Source organism: Oryzias melastigma, linkage group LG21, assembly GCF_002922805.2.
Source record: "Oryzias melastigma strain HK-1 linkage group LG21, ASM292280v2, whole genome shotgun sequence".
NCBI lineage: Eukaryota > Metazoa > Chordata > Actinopteri > Beloniformes > Adrianichthyidae > Oryzias > Oryzias melastigma.
Genome location: NC_050532.1, coordinates 5307165 through 5329093, shown reverse-complemented (window position 1 = coordinate 5329093; position 21929 = coordinate 5307165). Strand labels below are relative to the sequence as shown.

The window sequence follows — 21929 nt, the reverse complement described above, 5'->3', positions numbered from 1 at the left end:
TGAATCTATGATTGTAGGGTATACATTTTTGATAATTAGTCTCGAACCGGATGTTGATAATTCATGTAAAGAAAATGGTATGGTCGAGCCGTGGTGGGAATATATAAGTTTGCTTCCTCCCACTCCCTTTCAAGTGATCAACTTGTGATTGATAATGTAAGATGTTATTTTATGTATTAGTACCTATATGCTTGAAATAAACCATTTAATTAATTCATTCATTCATTCATATGCATATCGCACAGGCAATAACAATACATTTGTGGTTTATTGTGCAGATCTAGAACACAGCAGTATAATTATGGAACAAAATGGAAGCACATGGTCAAGCCTTATTGTGAAAACTAGCCTGATTCTGCACAGTTACACCACATGCACAACTCGCATTACTGCGACCTGCGAAAGCTCATCATCACTGAAAGGTTGAATGTCATTTATTACACGTATCACATTTACACCAAGTGACATTGTCTTATCAGATTGTGTTGATCTCTTCACTTTCAAAGGTCAGCCCCTTCCCAGGCTAAATTCAACCTGACAGACAATAGTGAGGAGGGGACAGACGAACACAAGCATCACCCCCGCATCAAAGCGCTCCAAATTAATCTAAGCAATTAATGAAAAACGAGGCTTAATGTTGATGAGAGATGACAACTCAACTGGTCAGTTGGGTTTTTTTTATAGCTGTGCATTAGTTGTTGAGGGAGACGTGGGTATTTTCTCTGCATCTCCTCTGCCACTCAAACATGATAGAATTTGATATGGATCATTACAGAAATAATGTTTAATCAATCCCCCTCCCCGCTGTTATTGTAATCTATTTCTGCAGTTGTGTGTTTTGCAGCTTCGTCAGTGTGCCTCCCGATTTCCCAATCGTGCACGTGTTACGCTGGTGCCTAGCCACCGATGCAACCGGAATTAGAACAAGGACATTAGACTTCATTAAAGAGAGCAATGATTATCAGGTTTATCTTTTGAAATGTCTATTAAAATGTGTGCGCCGCTCCGCACTTATCTGTCACCTGGCTCCCATGAGCGTGGCAGACTAATAGAGAGATGGCGAGGGCCAAAGCCCATGAGAGAGACAGAGACCCATCAAGCTCTTCACTCAGACTGGAAGGCAGCTTGTCTGCCTTGCTACTGTCTGTCTGGCACAATGCAGTTACTTCCAGCCGTTTCCCCAACAGCAGCAGGCACTACTCTGCGAGGTGAGGAAGCTAAGAAAATGTAAAAAATAAAAGACTAATTGCATACAAGAGACAGGGCGATGTCTGTGGCAGCGAAAGAAGTGGTATACGTTGAAAAAATGAATTCTTTTCAGCCCATGGCAACAATCTAGCCTCTCCATAGAGTTAGCTTGACAAAAGCTCCCATAAGAGTGTTAGAGCAGAAGATGAATGAAGTTGCCCCCAGACACTCATATCAGGTCAGTGTGTGCTTTATCCCCTAATGGTTAGGGTTAGGATTGAGGAAGGGGGGTGATTCTTGATCTGAGCCCGGGGGCCATCGCTCTGTCTAGAGGCGCAGGAAGTTGATCCTCCATCATGGCCCACATTTGCCTGCGTGGAGCCACCAGGACCAGTGCAGCTAGCAGGTTGGAGCACCTCCTTAAACTTGTTGGACGTGTCCTTCCACCCGGAGGGTTTTATTATTAGAAAGGACATAAACAGACTAATTAAATCGCAGCAGTGGAGCTGTGCTGACAGCTGGCGCAGAGAGTGTGACCAAACCGATCCCTATCAAAGTGCAGGGCCGTCTTTACGTAATCTGCTTTTATGTGCACGGCTGCATCTGCTCACAGGCCGAACTTGAACTTCTGAAACCTCGTTTCACAACCGATAAATACTGTTTTTCCACTGTTTTCCCTTGCATGAACTTTCATCTTAATACTACGCTCCTCAGTCTACTGTGAAGCCCACAGATTTGCTTATATGGTCCAAAATACTACAAATGCTATCCAACAGAGCAGTAAACACTCCAGTAATTAGTGCATGGTATCCACGCTGACTTCACTCAGCTCTGCAACATGGCCAAGCACAGACCCCATATAGAGAGGAGACTAGTTATGCATTGATCTCAGAAAATTAAGGCTAACTGCCCCAGATTGCAGCATCTTGATGTACCTTCTGGATGAGCAATGTACTGTGCTTGAATTGTTTGGAGAGTAAACAGAATGATTTTGCTTTAAAATGAATACATGCTGAATAATTAACCGTGCGGCCGTAAAGCGCTGCTGCCCGTGAGTGCGGAACCCACTAATGATTAGAGAATATGGTTTTAACAAGTCAATAATGGTGAGCGCAAGAAGAACAGCCTAATCAATGAGGCTGCAACGTTTGCAAACAAGGACTAGAATTATTATGCCGATAATTAATTTTCTTCATTGTTCCCCCTCTCTGACGTGTGATGTCATTGTTTATCTATTTCCAGTGAGGGATGATGGGAAGTTTATTTTTTGCTACGACTTCTGGCCCCCCCTCCCGTCACCTTAACCTCCCTGTGCCCATCCCTCCTCCCCCTTCCTCCAGTCGAAATTTGCAAGCTGTAGCGCAGGCTTAACCAAAAAGGATTAAGTCCCATACCCAACTGAGAACACAGATAATGCTCAGTAATTGGTAAAAAATGAAGATGAATGGGACAGCTAGATAAGGACCAATTAGCTGCTGGGAGTGTACAGCTGTGGTCTCCTCACAGAGCGTTCTCAGGGGCCAAGGCCCCCTCTTTTCTCCCTAACCACGCACACACACACAAACACACAGGCGTGCATGCACGCTCATACACTCTCAGCCTAGCATGCATGCTCGCATGAGGATGGAGCTGGCAGAAATTAGCCTGATGACCCGCAGAAGCGAGACTGATGGTTCTTCATCATCTCACCCAGAACCTCTTTTCAGGTCTCTCAGTCAGGCGAAACCAACAGATACCTGTCAGTGCCTGTTCACGTGTAGCGCAGCATGCTATCGTCCACTTCCTGTTGAGCCCACTGACTGTATATGAGAACTGGAGCGAGCGAGTGAGATGCCATCCATAGAAAGTGACTTACTTCCAGCTTCAACAAAATTAAATCAATTCCTTCAACATTTACAAACGTCGCCATGTTGGAACAAGAAATGCTCAGTAAGCTGTGATTGGTTTGAGTGGGTATGAGTCAACGTTTCTATGGCGACCACCCTCGCCAATCAGTAGTTAACTTGTTGAAAGACTACATCCCTACCACTTGAAAGCGGGCTCTGCAGGATCTGTCAATCATTACAAATGTTCAACATGAGACTTTTATTGAGACATCTGATTGGCCAGTTTATAACTTTACATTTTAAATGAAAATAAAATATTCAATAAAATCTAACACAGAAAGAATTGTTATTCTGACAAATACAATGACTGAGTAACAGCTGTTTATTTCTCAAATAAGTTTATGGGATTTTTGCTTCTGGGAGCCAGCGGGTACTTCCTGTTTGGAACGCCGGGGGGGAGGGGTCACTCAGTCCAGTTCTTATATTCAGTCAATGGTTAAGCCCAAAGTAAAGTATTTCTATCTATTGCTATAACAAATGTGACTTCCTCCACAGGTTCAGGCGATTGTGTGGAGAAGAAGAAAGAAAAAAAGCACCTTGTGTCGTGCATTTTCCTTTTCCTGCAGTGTTGTCTTTCGGTGAGATGTTTGGTCGGCATGTTGTGGCATCATCTGGCTGATGACAGCGGAATTCCCATATCTAATTACAAACAGGATTTCAGCTCCATTAGAGCTGTGTGGTGAGGAGTCAGACGAGCGGCAGGGCAGCCCCCAGTGGGCAAAGAGAGACAAAGGGTAGGAGAGAGATGTAAGCAAGACAGAGCAATAACACAGACGGAGGAAGAGGACGAGGGTGCTCCGACTTGTCCGTCTCACTCCATTTCAGAGGGTCAAAAAAACAAACGGGGAAAAAAAAGGAAAAACACTTTCCAGGCTGAGAAAGCAATCCTCTCTCTTGAAATTGGCAGATGTTTGTTAGTGGGGCAGCTGACAAAAATTTTTCTACCAGTAATGAAGGTTGTGACTGGGGTCAATGCGCTGGGAGGGAACGGCGGGCTGTTTATCCCCCTCAAGGCCGAGCGCCACACATGTTTTGCTTGGTCTGTGATCTGTAATTGTGGCATTTCCTGAGAGGCGCAGGAACAATCCACATTGTGCTTTGAGAGGGCTCCCTCTGCTCAACCAAAGACCGTGCAGGAATAATCAAAGAAGCCCCCCCCTCCCTGCCTACTTGTGTTTCTTTAGAAGGATTTGTCACTCCTTCCTCTCATCTCGACATCTCCAGCACTTTTTAACTATTGCTTAATGTTTTTTTTTCTTCTTCTGTTAGATTTTTTAAGCTGAGATTGTTTTATTTCCTCTATAATTAATGCTCTTGGTTTCAAATGTGGGGTCTGTTTGTGATGAATGCTCAATGAGGGGGAGAAGCATTAGCCTTTTACATGGAAACCTGACTCTGCAGACACTGCTGAGAGTACTTCAGGGGCTGCCTCTGTTGTTCTTTGCTTCAGACACCTCACAATGCAAAACCAGGTCCAGACAAACACCCAGACAGAGGGAAACTGTATTTCAGCCTGAAGGAGGCTTTGTTTTTTTGTTTGTTTTTTTTACTTTAAATTAGCATGTGCATGTAATGGCTTTACCTGATTAAGCAGATCAGATGAGGGATATCTATTATCACATCAATGGCCGTCTTGGTTTTGTAAAATTGTTTGTTTAAAAACTCACTATGACAAATATTGTGGCATTTTTTTAATGATGGAGGACAAATATTGAGAAAATGAAGCAGTAGTTTACATTTCTGAGTACTTTTTAATTCAGACTGTTCTGAATCTGGAAAAAAATGCGGCTGAAAAAGATTGTATTTGTGATGTAGAAAATACGTTGGGCAATCCCTTATTATAAATTGATGTATTATGAAATCTAGATGTTTTTCTTTTGTTTTGGAGATGTGTGGAGTGCATAACTGTGAATGTATAAAATTGTAAAATTATACTTTATATTAATTTGAAGTTTTATTGGGTAGAGGCTCTAATACAAGTCCATACAATTTTTTTTGCCTCTTCCTTGCAATATGTTTTATGTGCAAATAAATAAAATCTAAAATCTGAAATCTAGAAAATACGCTGGGCAGGCCACTTCATTTTCCTCGTCCGAGTTGGCATCAAAACTGTGCGACTGGATAGCGCTAACATTGCTCTCCATTTTTGTTGCACTGCTAATGTTAGGTTGGGGTTGTGAGAGGGTGTAAGATAGTTGGAGAGCATGTAAACAGAGAGCTCTCAGCAACAGGGAAGGGGAGGGGGTGTGGTCCTAAAAAACGACACAGGTTGTTAGATTTTTCTAAAAAACGGGATAACTATAATTAAAAAGAAACATTGGGAATGCTTTAAAAATGGCTCAAAAAATGATGGAGTACGTCTTTAAGTAAACATATCTATCTGCATGTGTTTCTGGGCTGCTTGTTTGCAAGAATGTCACGTCGTCCCATTCCGAGCAGCTGTGTTCTAGTCACAACAGCATGAAGTCATTCCCAAGTCCCCAGTCTTATCCCGGTAGCCAAAAAGAATTCCCGTTCTGCCCACTCCAAGCTGAACTTTTTAGGCATTCCTGGACCCAAAATGCCAGGAGCCATAAATCACTTTTAGAATCTTAAATAGCTTTCCAATCAAGCCACTTCTTCTTTTTGGGAGGATTACAACATGCTTCCATGAAAAAAGCAAAAGTCTGGGGGCGGATGAAGAGGGCAGGATGCCGCTCGCCGTGTGTTCTGTGGCTCCACGGTGCAGATCGGGCCATATATCTGCAGAGTATTATCTGGATGACTCCTGCTGGCCACCCTGTCACAGCAGAGTGCTTGATATAAACAAGAGATTGCTCCGACACCCGGTAATCAATATTAGGATGGTTTCAGTACCAAACATCATTTGTCTCTCGACCATTCCTTTGACCAAACGAAGCATTAATTCAAATCATAAATCTGGGGCTGATTTAAATCCGAGGAGAGTGAAGGGAGGGGAGAGAGAGGCCCCTGTCTGACTGCCTGCCCCTAATGATTTATTTTCTACATTTCTGCGAGCGAGAGATTTGTCCATACTCACTGACAGGTCACCTTCAAACGCCAGTGGCAGACTGTTCATCACCATGCAGACGAGCATCTCATCGCTGCGAGTAAATACTAAAGGAAAAGAATCCAATTGATTGTGGATGGGGCCGAGAGGCGTCACTGCCATATATTTCACTCAGAGAGCTAATGCTGCGGCCCATGCGCCCACACCCAGAACCGCTCCCCCCACACACACACACCCCTGCCAGAATTATGATTCTTCCGGGAGCCCGTGAGGCTGTGCTGTGGGCTCAAGGTTACAATTTAAATTGTAAAAAGATAAAACAGTTTCTTATTAGCTCCATTGCCACAACCTTGCTGTTGGTACTCGCATTTATCTTTATTTCTGTGACCTCGCAGGCTCATATTCCCCCCTTCTTTTTTTTTTTTTTTTTAAACACACTCCATTCTCTTGGACTGATGACCTCAAACTTTATGAATTTTGCATTGTTAAACCTGCAACACATCCTGCTTCCGTCGCGTGTGCCGTACGCTCAGCGACGCAGAGCATTACGGCGGAAATTTATTTAGAAGTTGAGCTATTTTTTACAGCAAGAGAATTAAAAAAAAAGAAAGAAAAACCTCAATTTAGCGAGCAAAGCCACCGGGATTACGTGCGGTTTATAATTTGGAATGCCCTCATGAATCTCCACTAACACACATTATCTTTCTGTTTAATTCACTAAGTGGTTGTGTGTGATATTACAGAAATCCTTCTGCATTTTAGGGCTAATAATTAATTGAAATGGCATATAGTGAAAAACCAGCACTCTCACAGCAATTCAATTAGACCCTGTTAAAATGCTGATAGCTTTGGGAAACTGTGTTCACAATTCCACTTAGCTATTAAACTTCTTTTTTTCCTCTTTCAACACCAAATACTTTGGGGAAAAACATGACTTTTATTCCCAAAGTTAGTGATTCAAGTGCTTTTGAGCTTAGCAAAGTCAACAGTTTGCCATGTTTTCAGCAAGAAAACAGCCGTAATCTGGAGGAGCTGCCTGTCTACTCTCTTTACTTAAACTGTGGGGAATGCAGCTAAAGGGAAAATAAAAACCTTTTATGGTATGTAATGCCAAAAAACTCAAAAGGAGTGCTTAAAAATAACTATTAAATAATTAAGAGCTTGATTTATTGATGATCAAAAGCGTAAAAAGAAAGCTTATCTGGTGTGTAACATGCATTTTTGAATCCTAAATCAATACTAATAAAGAAAGACATAAGGGAAGCTAGTTGGAAAAACATCAGAAAAAGCCTGAAAGGCTGTTGTTCTCCACAGAAACCAAGTGAAAAAGTTCTATTACCTTTCTATTGCGAATAAGAAACCACCTGGAACTTAACAACACAAAAAGTTAGACTTTCATCTCAAATGCAGAAGACCACATTTCATTTACTGGAAAGTTCATGACTATAAGAAGAAAAAGTTGAGGAAAATGTTTTTAGTTTCATTGATAGCCAAAACTGTGAGTCAATAAAGATATTTGTATGTACGGTAAACATGTAAAGTCAAGAACAGAGGTTGTCTGCTTGAGTTTGCGGCTAAATTAAGACTCATCGAAGACCCACTCAGATGAAAATAGTGTTTTTGGTGTTTTTAACATGTTCTTGTGGCATTTTTCTCATGATGGATTACATATTTAAAAAAAATGAAACTTAAATTTGTAGTTTTGCGTATTTATGTATTAAAATTGTTTTGAATCAGGTGAAGACAAAGAAATATAAAAAAGAGGGTGTTTGTTACCTAGAAAATATAGTTCTATGTAAATGAAAGGGTTTCCAAACAGAACAAACAAAACTTTATGATGATAACAAGCACTGATGAGTTGGGAGGATGTAGAAATAGTAATGAATGTTATCCTATGAAAGCTTGAGCTCAGTTTATTGTCTCATTTGAACTCTTTTTAGTTACAAAAAAAATCAATGCTAAAAAAACAGCCCTACTCATCACTTTTTTGTCTGTAACTCAAAATGGAAAAGTAAAACAGCCAAAAAATAGGACTAAAGACTATTAACAAAGCTACATTTATCTGGTGCTTGTTAGATTTCCAAACATGATCTTAAACTGGTTTTCTTAATTTTAACAGAGAACCAAACTAGTTCTAAAGTTAGAATCTCTTCAGCTGTCACACACCTGAGTGTGGCATTTGTTCTCTGTATGTGATGGAGCAATGAACTGCAGTTAGAGCCCCCCAAACAACCTATAATGCTGAATATCAGGAAAGGAGGTCCATCTGTAGGTCCCAGGACCAGATTCTAACCCGCAATCTACTATTCTGATGTTGGAGACTCCATCACCAGATCACTGAGCTGCTAAATCAGAAAAGCTTTATTGTCTTTGTAAAGATACAACGAAAATTTAGCACCAACTCTCTTGTCCAAAAAGAATGCAAGAACAAGATATGTTAAAAAGTAAGACCAAAGTGCTAATTTCTTTCCACATTCAGGACTGAAACAGCTCTGGGATAGAAACTGTCTGATGCTACGTTCACACTGGGCTTGGAAATGCGAGTTCAAGCGGCCACTGTCAATAAAAAGGCTGGGTAAATGCACGTACACAAGGGTTACGGGCTTCTGTGTTAAAAACTCTTGTGTTCACACATAGCTATGCACATTTTTGGGCTCTACGTCCAAAACATTTGGCCATTGAACATCCATTAAAAGCTACATCAGTTGAACTTTGACCAATGAAGGACTCATAGTGTCCTCATCATTCATAGAAGTTTCAGCCATTTGAAAATTGATCATGAAGGAGAAATTAATACTTGCAGTTTGTGCCCGGCTGGAGTTCTAAGACTTTCATATACTGGAATAGAGCTGTGAAAGAAAAAGCCAGGAGCAGATTCAAGAGGTTTGTACCACTATGGCATTTTGGATCAAGCCTCTTCCAACTGTGAGTACATGCACTAGTACTGGGTACAGTTCAGTGGAAACACCGAATGCAAAAACTGTGTTCGAGAAAAGCGTTCAGAAGACGCATCACATGTCTGGAATGAACGTAGAATGAGTTTATTTGTTCTTATTCACAATGACCTGTGTTGCCTCTCAGAGAGCAACAGGTTGAAGAGGACATTCCTATTCCTAGGGTGGGAAGTGTCTTTAGTGATGTGTTGGGCTTTGTTGAGGCAGCAGTGGTGGTACATGTTTATGATATTTAGCATGCTTAAACTCGATGGTAACAACAAAGATACAAGAATGACCATTGTTTTTCTCTGACCCAAGTATCTTCAAACAGGAAGGGTGACGATGAGAGCGATCGTCTCTATTTGCGACATGTCTGTTGGTCTGCACCCTCCTTTTACAGTCTGTGTAGGTGTGTGTTTGTGAAGGGCATCCTTACCGACGCTGGAGCTGAGGTCTCCGTTCTCTCCATCGGCCCCGTGGTGGTTGGCGTTGCTGTGGTAGCTGCTCATCGCCTCCAGCTTGATCTTCTTGACCTTCATGGCCTCTGCGATGGCTGCGTTGGCAGCTGCCGCGGCGGCTGCTGTCAGGCCTGGAGAGAGGAGGCAGAGGAGATGCAGCTCTTTACAGACTGCTACATGTCTGCTGAGGCTGAGCCACAGCACCTGCATAACCTTTCTGAGAGCTGCCTTGATGAATAAAGAAAACACAGGAAAAAGGGACTTTTGAAATAACAGAACAATGAATAAATTTATACAGTGTAGGAGAATAAGCTCCGGGGAGATCATAACTTAGGTTTTCATCTTCTGACAGTGGATATCTTCACAGCGGGTTATCATGCTGATGAGATTGGTCCCTGTGTCTGTGGCAGCATATAATTTTTATGAATGTCTCAGACTCCTGCAGCCCCTCGCCCAACATATTGATGTATTTCTCCTTTGATGGAAACAGATGCAGTCAGGATAATAGTGCATGATGCAAGCACTTTGTGTTCACAACTTTCGCAAAGTGTGTACAAAGGATATTTGCCTATACCGGAGTAGCTGGGTGATAGGATTTGACGAGAGGAGGAAAAAGGGGAAAGAAATGCAAAACTCTGACAAATTGAGGAAGAAAACTGTTTCTGTAATATTTCAGAGGGATGTTTCACTGAATGACATGTTCATCTAAACACTGTTGGATGGTGACCTTGACTGGTTTTTGAATATAAACAAGTTTGAATATAAATATAAAAAATGACTTAATATCCAAAAGAAGATCAGACTAGAGAATTTAATCAGATGAAGGTACATTTACGAAAGCCTATTACCTTAGTCACAACTGCTCATACAGGTAGGCTCTTACAAAGGCTGTCTGCAAATAAAACTGATCAAACTGCAAAATTTTAGTATTATAGACCATAGGGCTGGGTATCGATAATAATTTCCAGAAATGATTCGATTCACAAGAGCCTGAATCGATTCAATTCCGATGTTTTTCAATTCTTCGATTCAATTCAATTTCATTTTGAGTTTACACATGTATACACATTTGTTTAGAAATACATTAATAATCTATTATATGTTTGAATTTAGCCACCAGTGTGTGAATGTGTTTGTGAATGTGTCTGTGACTGTAAGGCGCTTTGGGCCTTTAAGGAAGGTAGAAAAGTGCTATACAACTATACACCATATTAATCTGATACAGTTCACATACTGTAAAATTTATTAGTGAAATAATGAGATTGCTAATAGCGTACAGTGTTACATGGTTTCTCAAAAGGAGAAGCTCTAACAAAAATGTTCAGATAATTAACATTGTAAACAGTGTTCTGCCTCTCCCGGAGGCCATTTCATTTTGGCCACTAGGTGGCGATGGCGCCGTAGCAGTACACCTTATTCCAGAAGAAGACCGTTTGAGCAAATACCGGTGTTTTAAACCACAAATAGTTACTTTAAAAATTATTTTCTTAAAAGCGTTTGTAAAATTAATTCCTGTAAGTTTATAAAGGTGTTCATTTAGTCAGCAATGTATGTTTAGGTCAACCGAGCGTTAGCATTAGCCGTCCTATGGGAAATTCTATTAAACATTAGCATCAAGCTAGCGAACTTAAGCTTAATGTGCTAAATCAATTTCTATTTTTATAAATCGATTATTGATCTGTTAAGATTAAATTGATTCAAATCAATTAATCAATTTTATCAACCAGGCCCTAATAGACCAATTGGTGAGCCCATAGAGCCAAAATGTTCACACACATTGGTATCAATGGGCATGCTGCGGATGACACAATATACGGTATACTTACCATGCGCATCAAAATTTCCCTTGAGGTAGCCACACAATAGGGGTGTGTATTGGCAATACTCTGGTGATACGATATGTATCTCCATACATGTCTCATGATAAAATACGTATCCCGATACATGTGTCATGATAGGATACATATCACAATATAGGCCTACCCCAAGACTGTACCAGAACAGTTTTTCAACTTTTTTTTTTTTTTTTTAAGAGTCTGTACAAAAAAAACGTAAAAACTAAGTAGTGGATGTCTCATAGCAAGAACAAGCGTAAGGCCGACTGAACATTTAACAGAAGCTGGTAATCTTGCAAGATTTGGCTGTTGCTTTGGTTTGGTGTAGAGATGTTCAAAGAGGTTCAGTGTCCTGTGCTGCTGATTAGTGGTCAGGGTTTATGTAGAAAACAAAAGTAAGACACTGAATGACACCTAGAAATAATTCATTATATATCGTCTTGTCAGCATTTTAAGTATCAAAAAATGAAATATTGTGATATACTGCCAATTCGATTTTTCCCCAGACCCCTACCATAAGAGCCTCAAGAAACTGCAAGACACACCTACACTCCATTCAAGATGTGGCAACACCTGTCTACGAGCCCGAACAACCCAAAAACCTGCAGCAGTCATATGGGTCAACACCCTGACTAAGCCTTAAACATGTATTACAGTTGGATTGAAACGTAAACCTTTTAATTCTCTCCTCTACACTATTCACACTGATTTATTGCAGCTTTAGAATCCTAGAGCAGCATTTATTAAATCTTCATATGTTAAAATGCTGCTTTTCAAAATGTTTTAGACATCCTAAATTCCTGTTTGCTTTTCACCCTTAATGAATACTGACTCTTGAAAGTACTTATAAAGATTTCTAGAATACTTTTTGAATATTCATAAATCCCACAATGCTCATCACATAAATCAAAATGAACTTCATAGGATTGATATTCTACATAGGAGCCATATTGTAGATATTCTGCTCACACTGCAAAGATCATAAAACACTGGTTTGTCATCGTTCCAGAGTTCCAGTGCATTGAACGTGACTGAGATCTTTATTCATGAGGCTGGTCTCCAACAGCAGGGGCAGAGCCAGCTAAAGCTCCTCAAGGCCCGATGGAGTCTCAGGAGAGCCCCCATGACTCTTCTTGCCAACCCCAGCCAACAAAATCAAAGATGCATAACCAGAAAGAAAAAAAAAAGAATGTGTGGCTTTTACTGGCATAACTCACATCCGTGTTACAGTATATCACCTGCCCTCTTACAGGGGCTGCTGCGCTCCATATGCGGGCTTGGCTTACGCTTGACGCAGAACAAGGCAACGTCTGCGTTTATCACCGCCGAGCTGTCACATCGCAGTGACGGGACTCAAAGCAGCCATTAGCCATAGGTCTGAGGAGACACCGGTACAAGGGGATCCTACACGTATCACGCGAGGCAGCCTGCGCAAACACACATAAGCATGCGCGCCGGCACAGACCGGCCCAAACACCCTCTCCTCTCATTCCCAGCTGATAGGCAGATGGTGGGAGTCACTCTGAGCCTCTGACATGAAGGTGCATATAATTTAAGGCCTTGTTTGCATCTTAAAATACATCAGTACCATATTGACGTACAGTATACATCATGTCAACCAGGGCCCTCTCGTTTGCATTAGGCCCTGGATGCTGTTCCATATGCATAGGCAGAACAGGAATAAAAAAAAAAAGCCACTGCCTCATAAGACGGTGATACTTCTTCACATAATGAATGTGGCCTCTGCCCAGTCTGAAGGTCAGCCTTCATTTGTGTATAATGGGCAAGAGTCAACTGTTTTCCAAATGAGACGTATGCAGAACAGACTGCCGGGTAAATATTGAAATCACCTCTGGGCTGTTTGTGTGATAAATTCCCCCCACAAATCAGGTGCAGCTCAAAGGAGTGCCGCAGTGGCGCTCCCCGATGCTCTCTAAGTTGTTAAGAACATCATGGTTTATGGCACTGCAGCCCACTTGTCTTGAGCTATAAGACGGATAAAAGGCAAGAAAAAGGAAACGATTCAACGTGGGAAAAAGGTAACGTGTTTGGATCAGATGTATATTGAGTAAATAAAGGCTGAGCGATTGATTCGTACAAGAGTGAAATGGTTGGAATGATCACTTTCCCATTTTTCATTTATCATTCAGCGGCAGCCTCCATCCCGCGTTTGACTAAGTGTCACTCCACAGATCGAAATCTTTGTTCTGATAATTGTTTCATTTCACCAGATCAATTGTCATATCCGCATAACGCTCGCCTCAACACAATGGCTGGGAGGCAGCTTGGGGAGACGCCGGCGCCCACCAACAGGTCTATTAGCCGCGAGAAGTCTAAAAGTCAACAAGACCAGTCCCACTCAGTGCTAATCTGCATTCATTACTATGCAAACAAAACAATCCGGGCCTCATATATTCTTTCAAAGTCACCTTTGGATTCAAACACTTTTCGGATATTGGTGCACAGGCGAGCCAGAATCCTCCTGAGCACAAAACAAACAGCGCACCGCCGCGGCGTGTAAAGAGTCGGATGGACGGGAGAACTGGGGGGAAAAAAAGGGAACATTTCAACAAATAGAGAATAGCACGGCACTGTCACACGGGGAGCACGAAACAGCAAATAACAGAGACAAGGTCTGATGGTAGCCCTTGGAGCAGCTGTCATATTAAATAATAATGAAGGATCTATTAATATGCAAAGGAAGCAGCAGCCGACTGGCTTAACGCTGTCATGCCTCTGCATATTGTCAGGATCTTCATCATTAATTAACATGCGAGCTGCCCCATACCTGCGCCAATGTCAGAACATTCTTACAACAAACATCCCAGTGCCTGTGCCCTCCACAACTAACTGTATAATTAAATTAAAATCAGATTAACTTCACATCAGTACACAATGGGTGGACTTTTAGGACTTTTTCTAACACCAATTTGAAGGGAAACAATCTTTTTGTTCTGTTTCTAGTGTGTTTTTTAAGGACAGATCCCGCAAAAACACGGTAAACAAGATTAGCAGAGATCACATGCTCAAATGCCAGTGAGCATCACCGCTTGGATTTATGCACGGAGGCGGCGCGGCAATGACAAACCGAGGATGGGAGCTCGGTGACTATTAGGTACACTAAACCACTTGAACTGTGATACCCACATCATGACAAATTTAGTATCAATTACAGGGTGTGCTAACCTTCTGACAAGCAGCGGACTGAAAGAGGAGGAGCTGCGACACAAAGAACTGACACTAATTTACCTGCTGCATATGGGGATCTATTTTAAACCCGCTTCAGGAGGCAGAGGATTAGCAGATTCCCTCCTCAATCCAAAATGACAAATCGGTTATTAAAGGACTTGAAATGACTCGATCCAAAACTTATTGTAGAGCAAAGAAAAATGCCAGACCGAGGTGGAGGAAATTGTTCCTAACAGCCAAGAGCAGGATGCTACCCCCTGAGAGACATAGGTGACATTCATTTCTCTAATGGTAAACGCAGTACTCCTGCGTTATTCAAAAGGTTGAAGCCATATCCAAGACATAAATGAATTATATTGAAGCTGCTGCTTAAGTAGTGGCCGGTGTGAGTGGAGGCCCGCCGCCACCCCCCCATCTCCTCTCTTAAAGGAGATGTCATCCCAGTGTGGTGTCAGTCCACAGCAAATAATCCGATTTGGGGGGGCCAATCTGCCTGTAATGCATCAGCGACTGGAAGGGCTCCAGCTTAACCCCAGCACGTCCCCCCGTGAACGCATGCAGACGCGCGTATGATGGAATTCTTTCCTAAGTGGAAATCTGAGGCGCTCTTTTCCGTCGAAGGCAAAGGAGCAAATGTTAACAAAGTGTTTCACATCCCCCTCTTTGGTCATGGCGTTGACGGTGACGGCGACACCTTCCATGCAAAGTTGTGACTTTAATCTGAGGTGACTTGAATCTATATTTATTGCCTGCCTTTTTCTGGTGAGGAGAGATGTAAACAAGTTGCTGGAGGTGCTCCTCACAGAACGATTTTTCTTTCTTCTTTTTGGACTTTTCGGTAAAAGCAATTCCTCGTGTGTGCGTAGGAGCTCATCTGAAAAATGAACCGATATGACAGGACACTATCGTGTAGTGGTTTCAGACGGTTTCTCAGCACAGTTTTTTTCTAAAAATCATCAGTCAGAACATTTGGACATGGCAGGAGGATCAATTAGTCGCCTACTTAGATGCCAACTTGTGTGTGGTCAATTATGCTTAATTACTTATCTGTCGCAATCTGCAACTTCTGTGATGATTAATGGCCAGCGCTATCATCAAAAACAATAAAACGCTGTAATTATAAAGCAGAAAGTGTTGCAGAGGTTCTGTCTCAACACAGTCAGGAGGCTCAAGGCAGTTATGAGAAGACCAAAAACCCCGGTTCCTTTATCTCTGCCCCTTAATACCCTGACTAAATGTCAAGATCACACACTTCCTCTGGGCTTAAAGGGGATGATATCAAAAGGCTTTTCTGTTGCTTTATGTTCTGCTAAATAACACGTGTCTTTCTCATCACCGCATTTCTTGTTTTTCTTGTCGCCCTTTAAGTTTTGTCGCACACAGTACATGTCCAGCAACCTCAGCCTGTTGTCGGTTCAAAGGCTAGTCTTTGTTTAAATGAAACGTGGACATATCTAAGAATGTGATGAATGTCAGAGTCCTAATTGATACTACCTGCCTGGGTTATTTTTGCAAAAGTTTAATAACTGAAATGTGTCTGTCAGGACTAGGAATGTGTTCAACTTTGGTTTTGTACTATTAAAAAAGTACTGTATTTTCTGGACTATAAGACCCTACTTTTTTCCTAGGTTTTGAACCATGCAGCTTATACAAAGGTGCAGCTATTCTGTGGATTTTTCTTCCACCACTAGGGGTGCTCTGACTGAAATTAGAATTAAAAAATAAGATAGATGAAAAATCAATGCAAAGAAGAATAGCCTATGCTACCTTTTCTTTAGAAGAACACAAGGGACAAATTACTAATTGGTAATTATTTACAAATCCCCGCCCCATCATCATGGAAGTCACACAAAGAAGTTTATATGATGCAAGCTTTAAGTTGAAGGCCATAGAGCTTGCCATACAGGAAGGAAACTACGTAAGCTTAGCATCAGTGAATCTATGGTGAGATATTGGAGCTGGCAGGTACAAACATGTACATTTAAGGTACAAAATTGTTCTGTACATGCAGTAAATATCTAATTTTTCCAAATAGATATCTGTTGCTTGTATATCTTTTTTTTTTAAATAGAGCGGATGCGGTTTGTATTCAGGTGCACTATAGTCCAGAAAATATGGTAAATAACTTTGTTCTAAAACAGAAATATTTGCACTTAAAGCCAAACATTTTACTTTAATTAGGTAAAATCTAATCAAAATGAAATAATTTCACAAAGATGGGAATAAAAGCCCATAAATATAACAGAAAACAGTGATGAGAGACAAAATCTGCAGTTAAAAAGTTCAAATCGATCAGCTGTGGAAATTGGACTCTACAGATTTTAACAAGTAGTTGCGTCTGGCTGACTGACAGACAGTGGTCCAACAAGAGAACAACAAGTAGTGAAGGACTTTCTTGAAAAGTTCTCCAAGACGCTTTTTTGACCTTTATTGTATGCAAACATCCATATGAGAAGAATCTAAAAGGTTATTTAAAAAAAAACACACACACAAAGGTAAAAAACACAAAAACATGCTAAAAAAGAAAGACATAACATTAATCAAATAAGTGTCTACCAAACTGTAAGAAACTAGAAGAGAAAACACAAATTTCGATGAGCTTTAAGCATGAATTCTTAGACGAGAAGGACACGGAGATGACTACAATGATTGTATTTCTGTTTGGTTCACGTCCAACAATAGAAGCAGTGGAGGGATATGGTTGTGACCCAAGTTTGGACACTTTTCATTCTATCAATCCACAATAGGTTGGAAAAAATAAAGTCTTTAATTTCAGAAAGACAGCACTACAAACGTAAAACTTCCCCAAGGAAGGACTGACAGAATCGTGGATAATGAAAAAAATATATATATATATATAACTAAAACCTTCTGCTTTAAAGAAAAAGTTGTACGACAAATCAGGAAACTGATGGATGAAACATTCTACATAAAATAATAACACTTTAGAGCCCAAAAAAAGTTGGAAAGTAAAAACTTTTTAAGTAAAAATGATCTTTTACCATTTTCCTTTGATGATTCCTCATAGAAGAATATCAGAAAGGATATGGAAAACAGCTGATCATCCACTTTTGGCTCAGTAATAGTCAACATGAGATGAAACTATAAAGCTCTGCCAACACTTGAAAACCAAAAAACTACTTAAAAATTTAGAGATGCCCTAATTGGAAATTATGGGAGTAAGCAGCAGCTTGAAGATGCTGATCAATCAAAAAATGACTCATCAGCAAATCCGTGGGCAGTTTGCAGGTGTGTAAACAGCAGACATGTGTTAAACAGGGAATTGTTGCTGCTTATCAATCTGCAGGAGGTGATAAGGTGCTTTCCAAATAGATTGGGGTCCATTGTAACACATGGAATGATCTTTTTTTTCCGAAACAAGGCACTCCTAAAATTGGATTCCACATGTAAATGTAACACATGGAAAAATAAACCAATAGTTACCATATTTCAGCCCACAGCTCTCGTCTTCTAACTAAAAGTTTGGATCATGGCAACTGTAAATAGACTGTTTAGTTGGTAGAGTTCAAAATTGATGCTTCAAGTGATGTTCAACAGATAAATTAAACTAAAAAGATCCTTTTTGTTTGTAATAGCATAAGCCCCATTAAAATCAATGGTATCAAAAAAAACAAAAGTTGATCGGCATGATGGTGGAAGGATGATGATATGGGTTCCTTACTAAAACAAAGCATTTTTATTTGTATCAAGAAATTTTCTTCATAAACTTAAAAGTTATAATTTGACAGATTTATTTCTGACTCACTGTTCTATCCAAACTCTAACCCTTTAACACCAAATCTTTAGCTACAGTGTTTTCACAGCTGCTTTGCTCTGTGTTAATATTCCAAACAATAACAACTAAATTAATACAAATTTGACAGTTTCTCAAATTAATACATAGTTTTATAAAGTAAAAAAGTATTGTTTTTCTGTTTCTGACTACTCTCCCCTTAAATCCCCAAATAGTTTTCGTTTTTATTACGTTTATGTCTTTCTTTTGTTGTTCAACTGGTCTGCTGACCAGAATCGACCAAATTGACCTCGACAAAGGAGATCTTGATCTAAATGGATCTTTATCTGGTTTTAAATAAAGGTTATGTAAAAAAACAGAATGATTATTAGATAAAATGGGATTTAAAAAACATAATTGCAAAAAGGAATTAAAACTGATTCAAATCATAAACCAAATCAAATTGTGACCTCATGAATCAAAGTTAAATCAAATCAGGCCATTAGCAGCCGTATCGAGTCAGAGAAAAACTCACTTAGTTTGCATATTTTTGCTTATAATTTCCGTTCAGTTAATAGTGCTAGAAGGCACGATGTCATGCAGTCGTTAAATCTTAGATTTTGCTTCATTAGATATTTTTATCAGGTCCTTTTAAAGCTTAGAAGAGACAGATGTTGGAAAGATTTAGTAAAATGTACAATGTCCACCAACTGTGCTGCTTTCAATGGCACAATATCATTACAGATATATCAAGAGGGACAGCGAAATATGCAAATCAGAGCACTTAGAGCCACCAACATCAAAGCATTCAGATTGAAGCCAGCCACAAATAGAACAAAAGCATTCGTTGCATTAAGACTTGGCCTGAAGCTGAGACAGGGCACAAACGGTTGTTGTTGATTCTTGTGGCGATAAGCTTGCTTTAGCATCACCACTGCCTATGTACATATACCAGTGGAGTGGATTTAATCGCACTAATTAGAATGCACTCAAGGCAAAATGCAACATCTACTGGAATAATCTGGGAGCAAAGATCTCCGGTCCAATTTATTCTCCCCCCCGTTTGGTTTGCGGGGGTTGAGCATTAGATCTGTTTTTGGTAAATGAGTGAGCGGCTGGTGTCTGGTGGCTGGGTGCATGTGTCACTTTGGACTGGTTGCCATTTCGAGGACAAGCTGCAGGGAGGCCACTCGTAGGGAAGCTGTTTGTGTGTGTGCAAGAGAGAGAAAAAGAAGGAGCAGAAACTAAAAACAAAAAAGGAAAAGACAGAGTGAGGAAGAACCTTAGCAACAGGAGGAAAGCCGTACCTGTGGGAGGGATCATGCCAGGTGACATGAGTCCAGGGACCGAGTGGGGCATGATGTGGGGGTTCTCTGTTGACGTGACACTCTGGGTTCTCTTCGGAGGCCGCCCGGGTCTGGAGCTGCAATGGCAGGCAGAGGAAGAAAGGGTAGGGTGAGGAGGGGGTGCGTGGCCAGTGGCGGCGGCGGCGGCAGTGGGGGGAGTGTTAACATTTGGAGCGCTCCAGAAAGCAATCCCATTCCAAAGAGCTAACATGTACTGTAAATAAATTTCTTTTCAAGGACAGTTGCTTTCTGCAGCTCAACATAATAGACTTCCATAACTAATTAGATTACACGGTGAATTCATTTCCTTTATTGAAGATCAACCACTTTTTGATGCATAATTCATAACCTGCACCTCGTTACCTGTTCCTCGCATTAATATCCCCACACTGTTTGAATTGCCTCGTTTGCATATGCTAAAATCCAGTGCGCGGCCCTCGGCCTGGAAATTACATGTTAACTTGTTATAATTATTGCAGTCAGGCCACTATTGATTTATGAGACTTTTAAAAACCAAATATGTGTAGTTCTGGTAATGAATGATATTTTAAGGTTCTTCAGGAAATTAAAAGGCAATGGCTGCCTTAGGAAATGTTCTGCTTGCTTGATTTAATGCGTGCCTTAGCTGGAAGGTGGTGTGACAGAGTGATTCAGACCTGTTGGACGGTTCTGATGGGGGAGTTTTATTACACCAAACGAGGGGCACAGATCCAGCCGTGATAAATGACCGTGCCACCTCGCCGTGGAGGAGAAAAAGGCCCTTCAAAGCAGATACACCCCTGACTCTCCACACATCTTACTCATTCAGTTATTAATACAGCTTCGAGTTTCAATCAATACCTACTTTGCTGGCTTAAAGTTACAAAGAATAGCCTACAGGGTGGAGGGGAAAAAAAAAAAAAACACACACACACAATGAGCATGTAATGGGCCAAACGACTGTATGGGAATATTCTTTATGAAGCTGCATGTCTGAGCTGAAGATGAATTATGGTGACTTGACACAGGTGACATATTGGCTTCATACATTATTTCTCGTAGCGATCCATTTTAAGCTTTATCAGGATACAAGGTTCTCTTTTAAAAATAAAAAAATATATATATATATATCTTCCCATAAATAGAGAAACAAATGCCAGAGCTGGTATTTTTTTTTTTTGTACACTGATTTGGTTGAAAAAGGAGTAGCGGATGGGCTAAAATGTGCTCTAGGGAGGATTTCAGGCTGAGCACGCAGGAGATGGACAAAAATGTTCTTCTGAAATATTGAGTATGTTCTTACAGGAAGTCATTACTGCTTTGGATTTGACGTTGTTATAAAAATTAATAAACCTATCTCATTTTTTTGAAGTTTTCTACAAAAAATTAATATGAATTATGACAATTCATCTCATTATATGATTTATTTTCACAAAAATATCCAATGTATCATTCACTTTTTTATGTATTTATTACTTTCATTTTCTTCTTAGGTATTATTGACTGTCTTAAGGCAGTTTTAAGGTTTTTCAGATTAACCTGTGATTTTTGCCTCATTCTAAGACGGGGCCAAAATCCAAAACACACCTTAGGTCGCGGGCCGAACAGGATAAACATTTATTTAACACACTAAAACAACATTTTTAAAACTATAAAAACTTAACTTTTTAACATAACTGTGAATTCAAATAGGCAGGAAAATTATTCCAGAATAAATCAACTCAAAACCTCAAATAACTTTCAATATTTTATTCTCCATAAAAATATATTGTCAAAATTATACAAGTTACAAATAAGCGCAAGATAACGTTAGGCCATTAATAACAATAAAATAAAATGATCTGGAGGGCCGGATATAATAATTACCCAGAGGGCCGAGTCTGGCCCCCGGGCCTTGACTTCGACACATGTTTTTGAGACATTATCCTCTCTAATAACATAAAGAGGGGCTTAAAGCTTCTTGATAACAATGTTCCTACAAGGTAAAAAGGCATTCCAATCTCTCATATTTCAGCTTTTATATATATAAAACAGTTATGCAAACACCTTGGATTGACATTTGACAATTGTTTAAGTCAGTAAGACTTTTCCACAAGTTAACCTACCTGCAGGTATTTTTGAAACCAGGCTGTAGGTGTCTGTGGAGCAGACGTTTTGTTGTTCGGGGATTTTGTTAGGTAGGTCTGTTTGGTGCATTTAGTGCAGTTTAACTCCGCCCTCTTGCTTCAGCTGCAGCAGATTTGAGCTTCTCTTCAGCACAGCTGTTTTTTTTAACTGCTAATTATTCCCTCTAATGTGTTTAATTCTTAAGGTTTTAGGGGCTCCTCATCAGAGCTTTTCCTAGCGTTGCTGTTAACTCCATTTTGATT

At 40.4% G+C, this 21929-nt stretch overlaps 1 protein-coding gene across 2 annotated transcripts in view; it reads right to left on the bottom strand.

Annotated features, from left to right (window-relative positions):
- dachd (dachshund d) overlaps nucleotides 1–21929 on the bottom strand; it is a 121466-nt gene that overhangs the window by 44975 nt on the left and 54562 nt on the right. Inside the window, exons 2-4 of one of the 2 annotated variants that reach the window (XM_024286934.2) lie at nucleotides 19543–19658; nucleotides 9457–9609; nucleotides 8886–8933 (exon numbers count right to left, since the gene is read on the bottom strand). In XM_024286934.2, coding sequence (XP_024142702.1) covers nucleotides 8886–8933; nucleotides 9457–9609; nucleotides 19543–19658 — 317 coding nt within the window. The remainder of the gene's footprint in view (nucleotides 1–8885; nucleotides 8934–9456; nucleotides 9610–19542; nucleotides 19659–21929) is intronic. The other variant, XM_024286935.2, reaches the window with a different exon arrangement.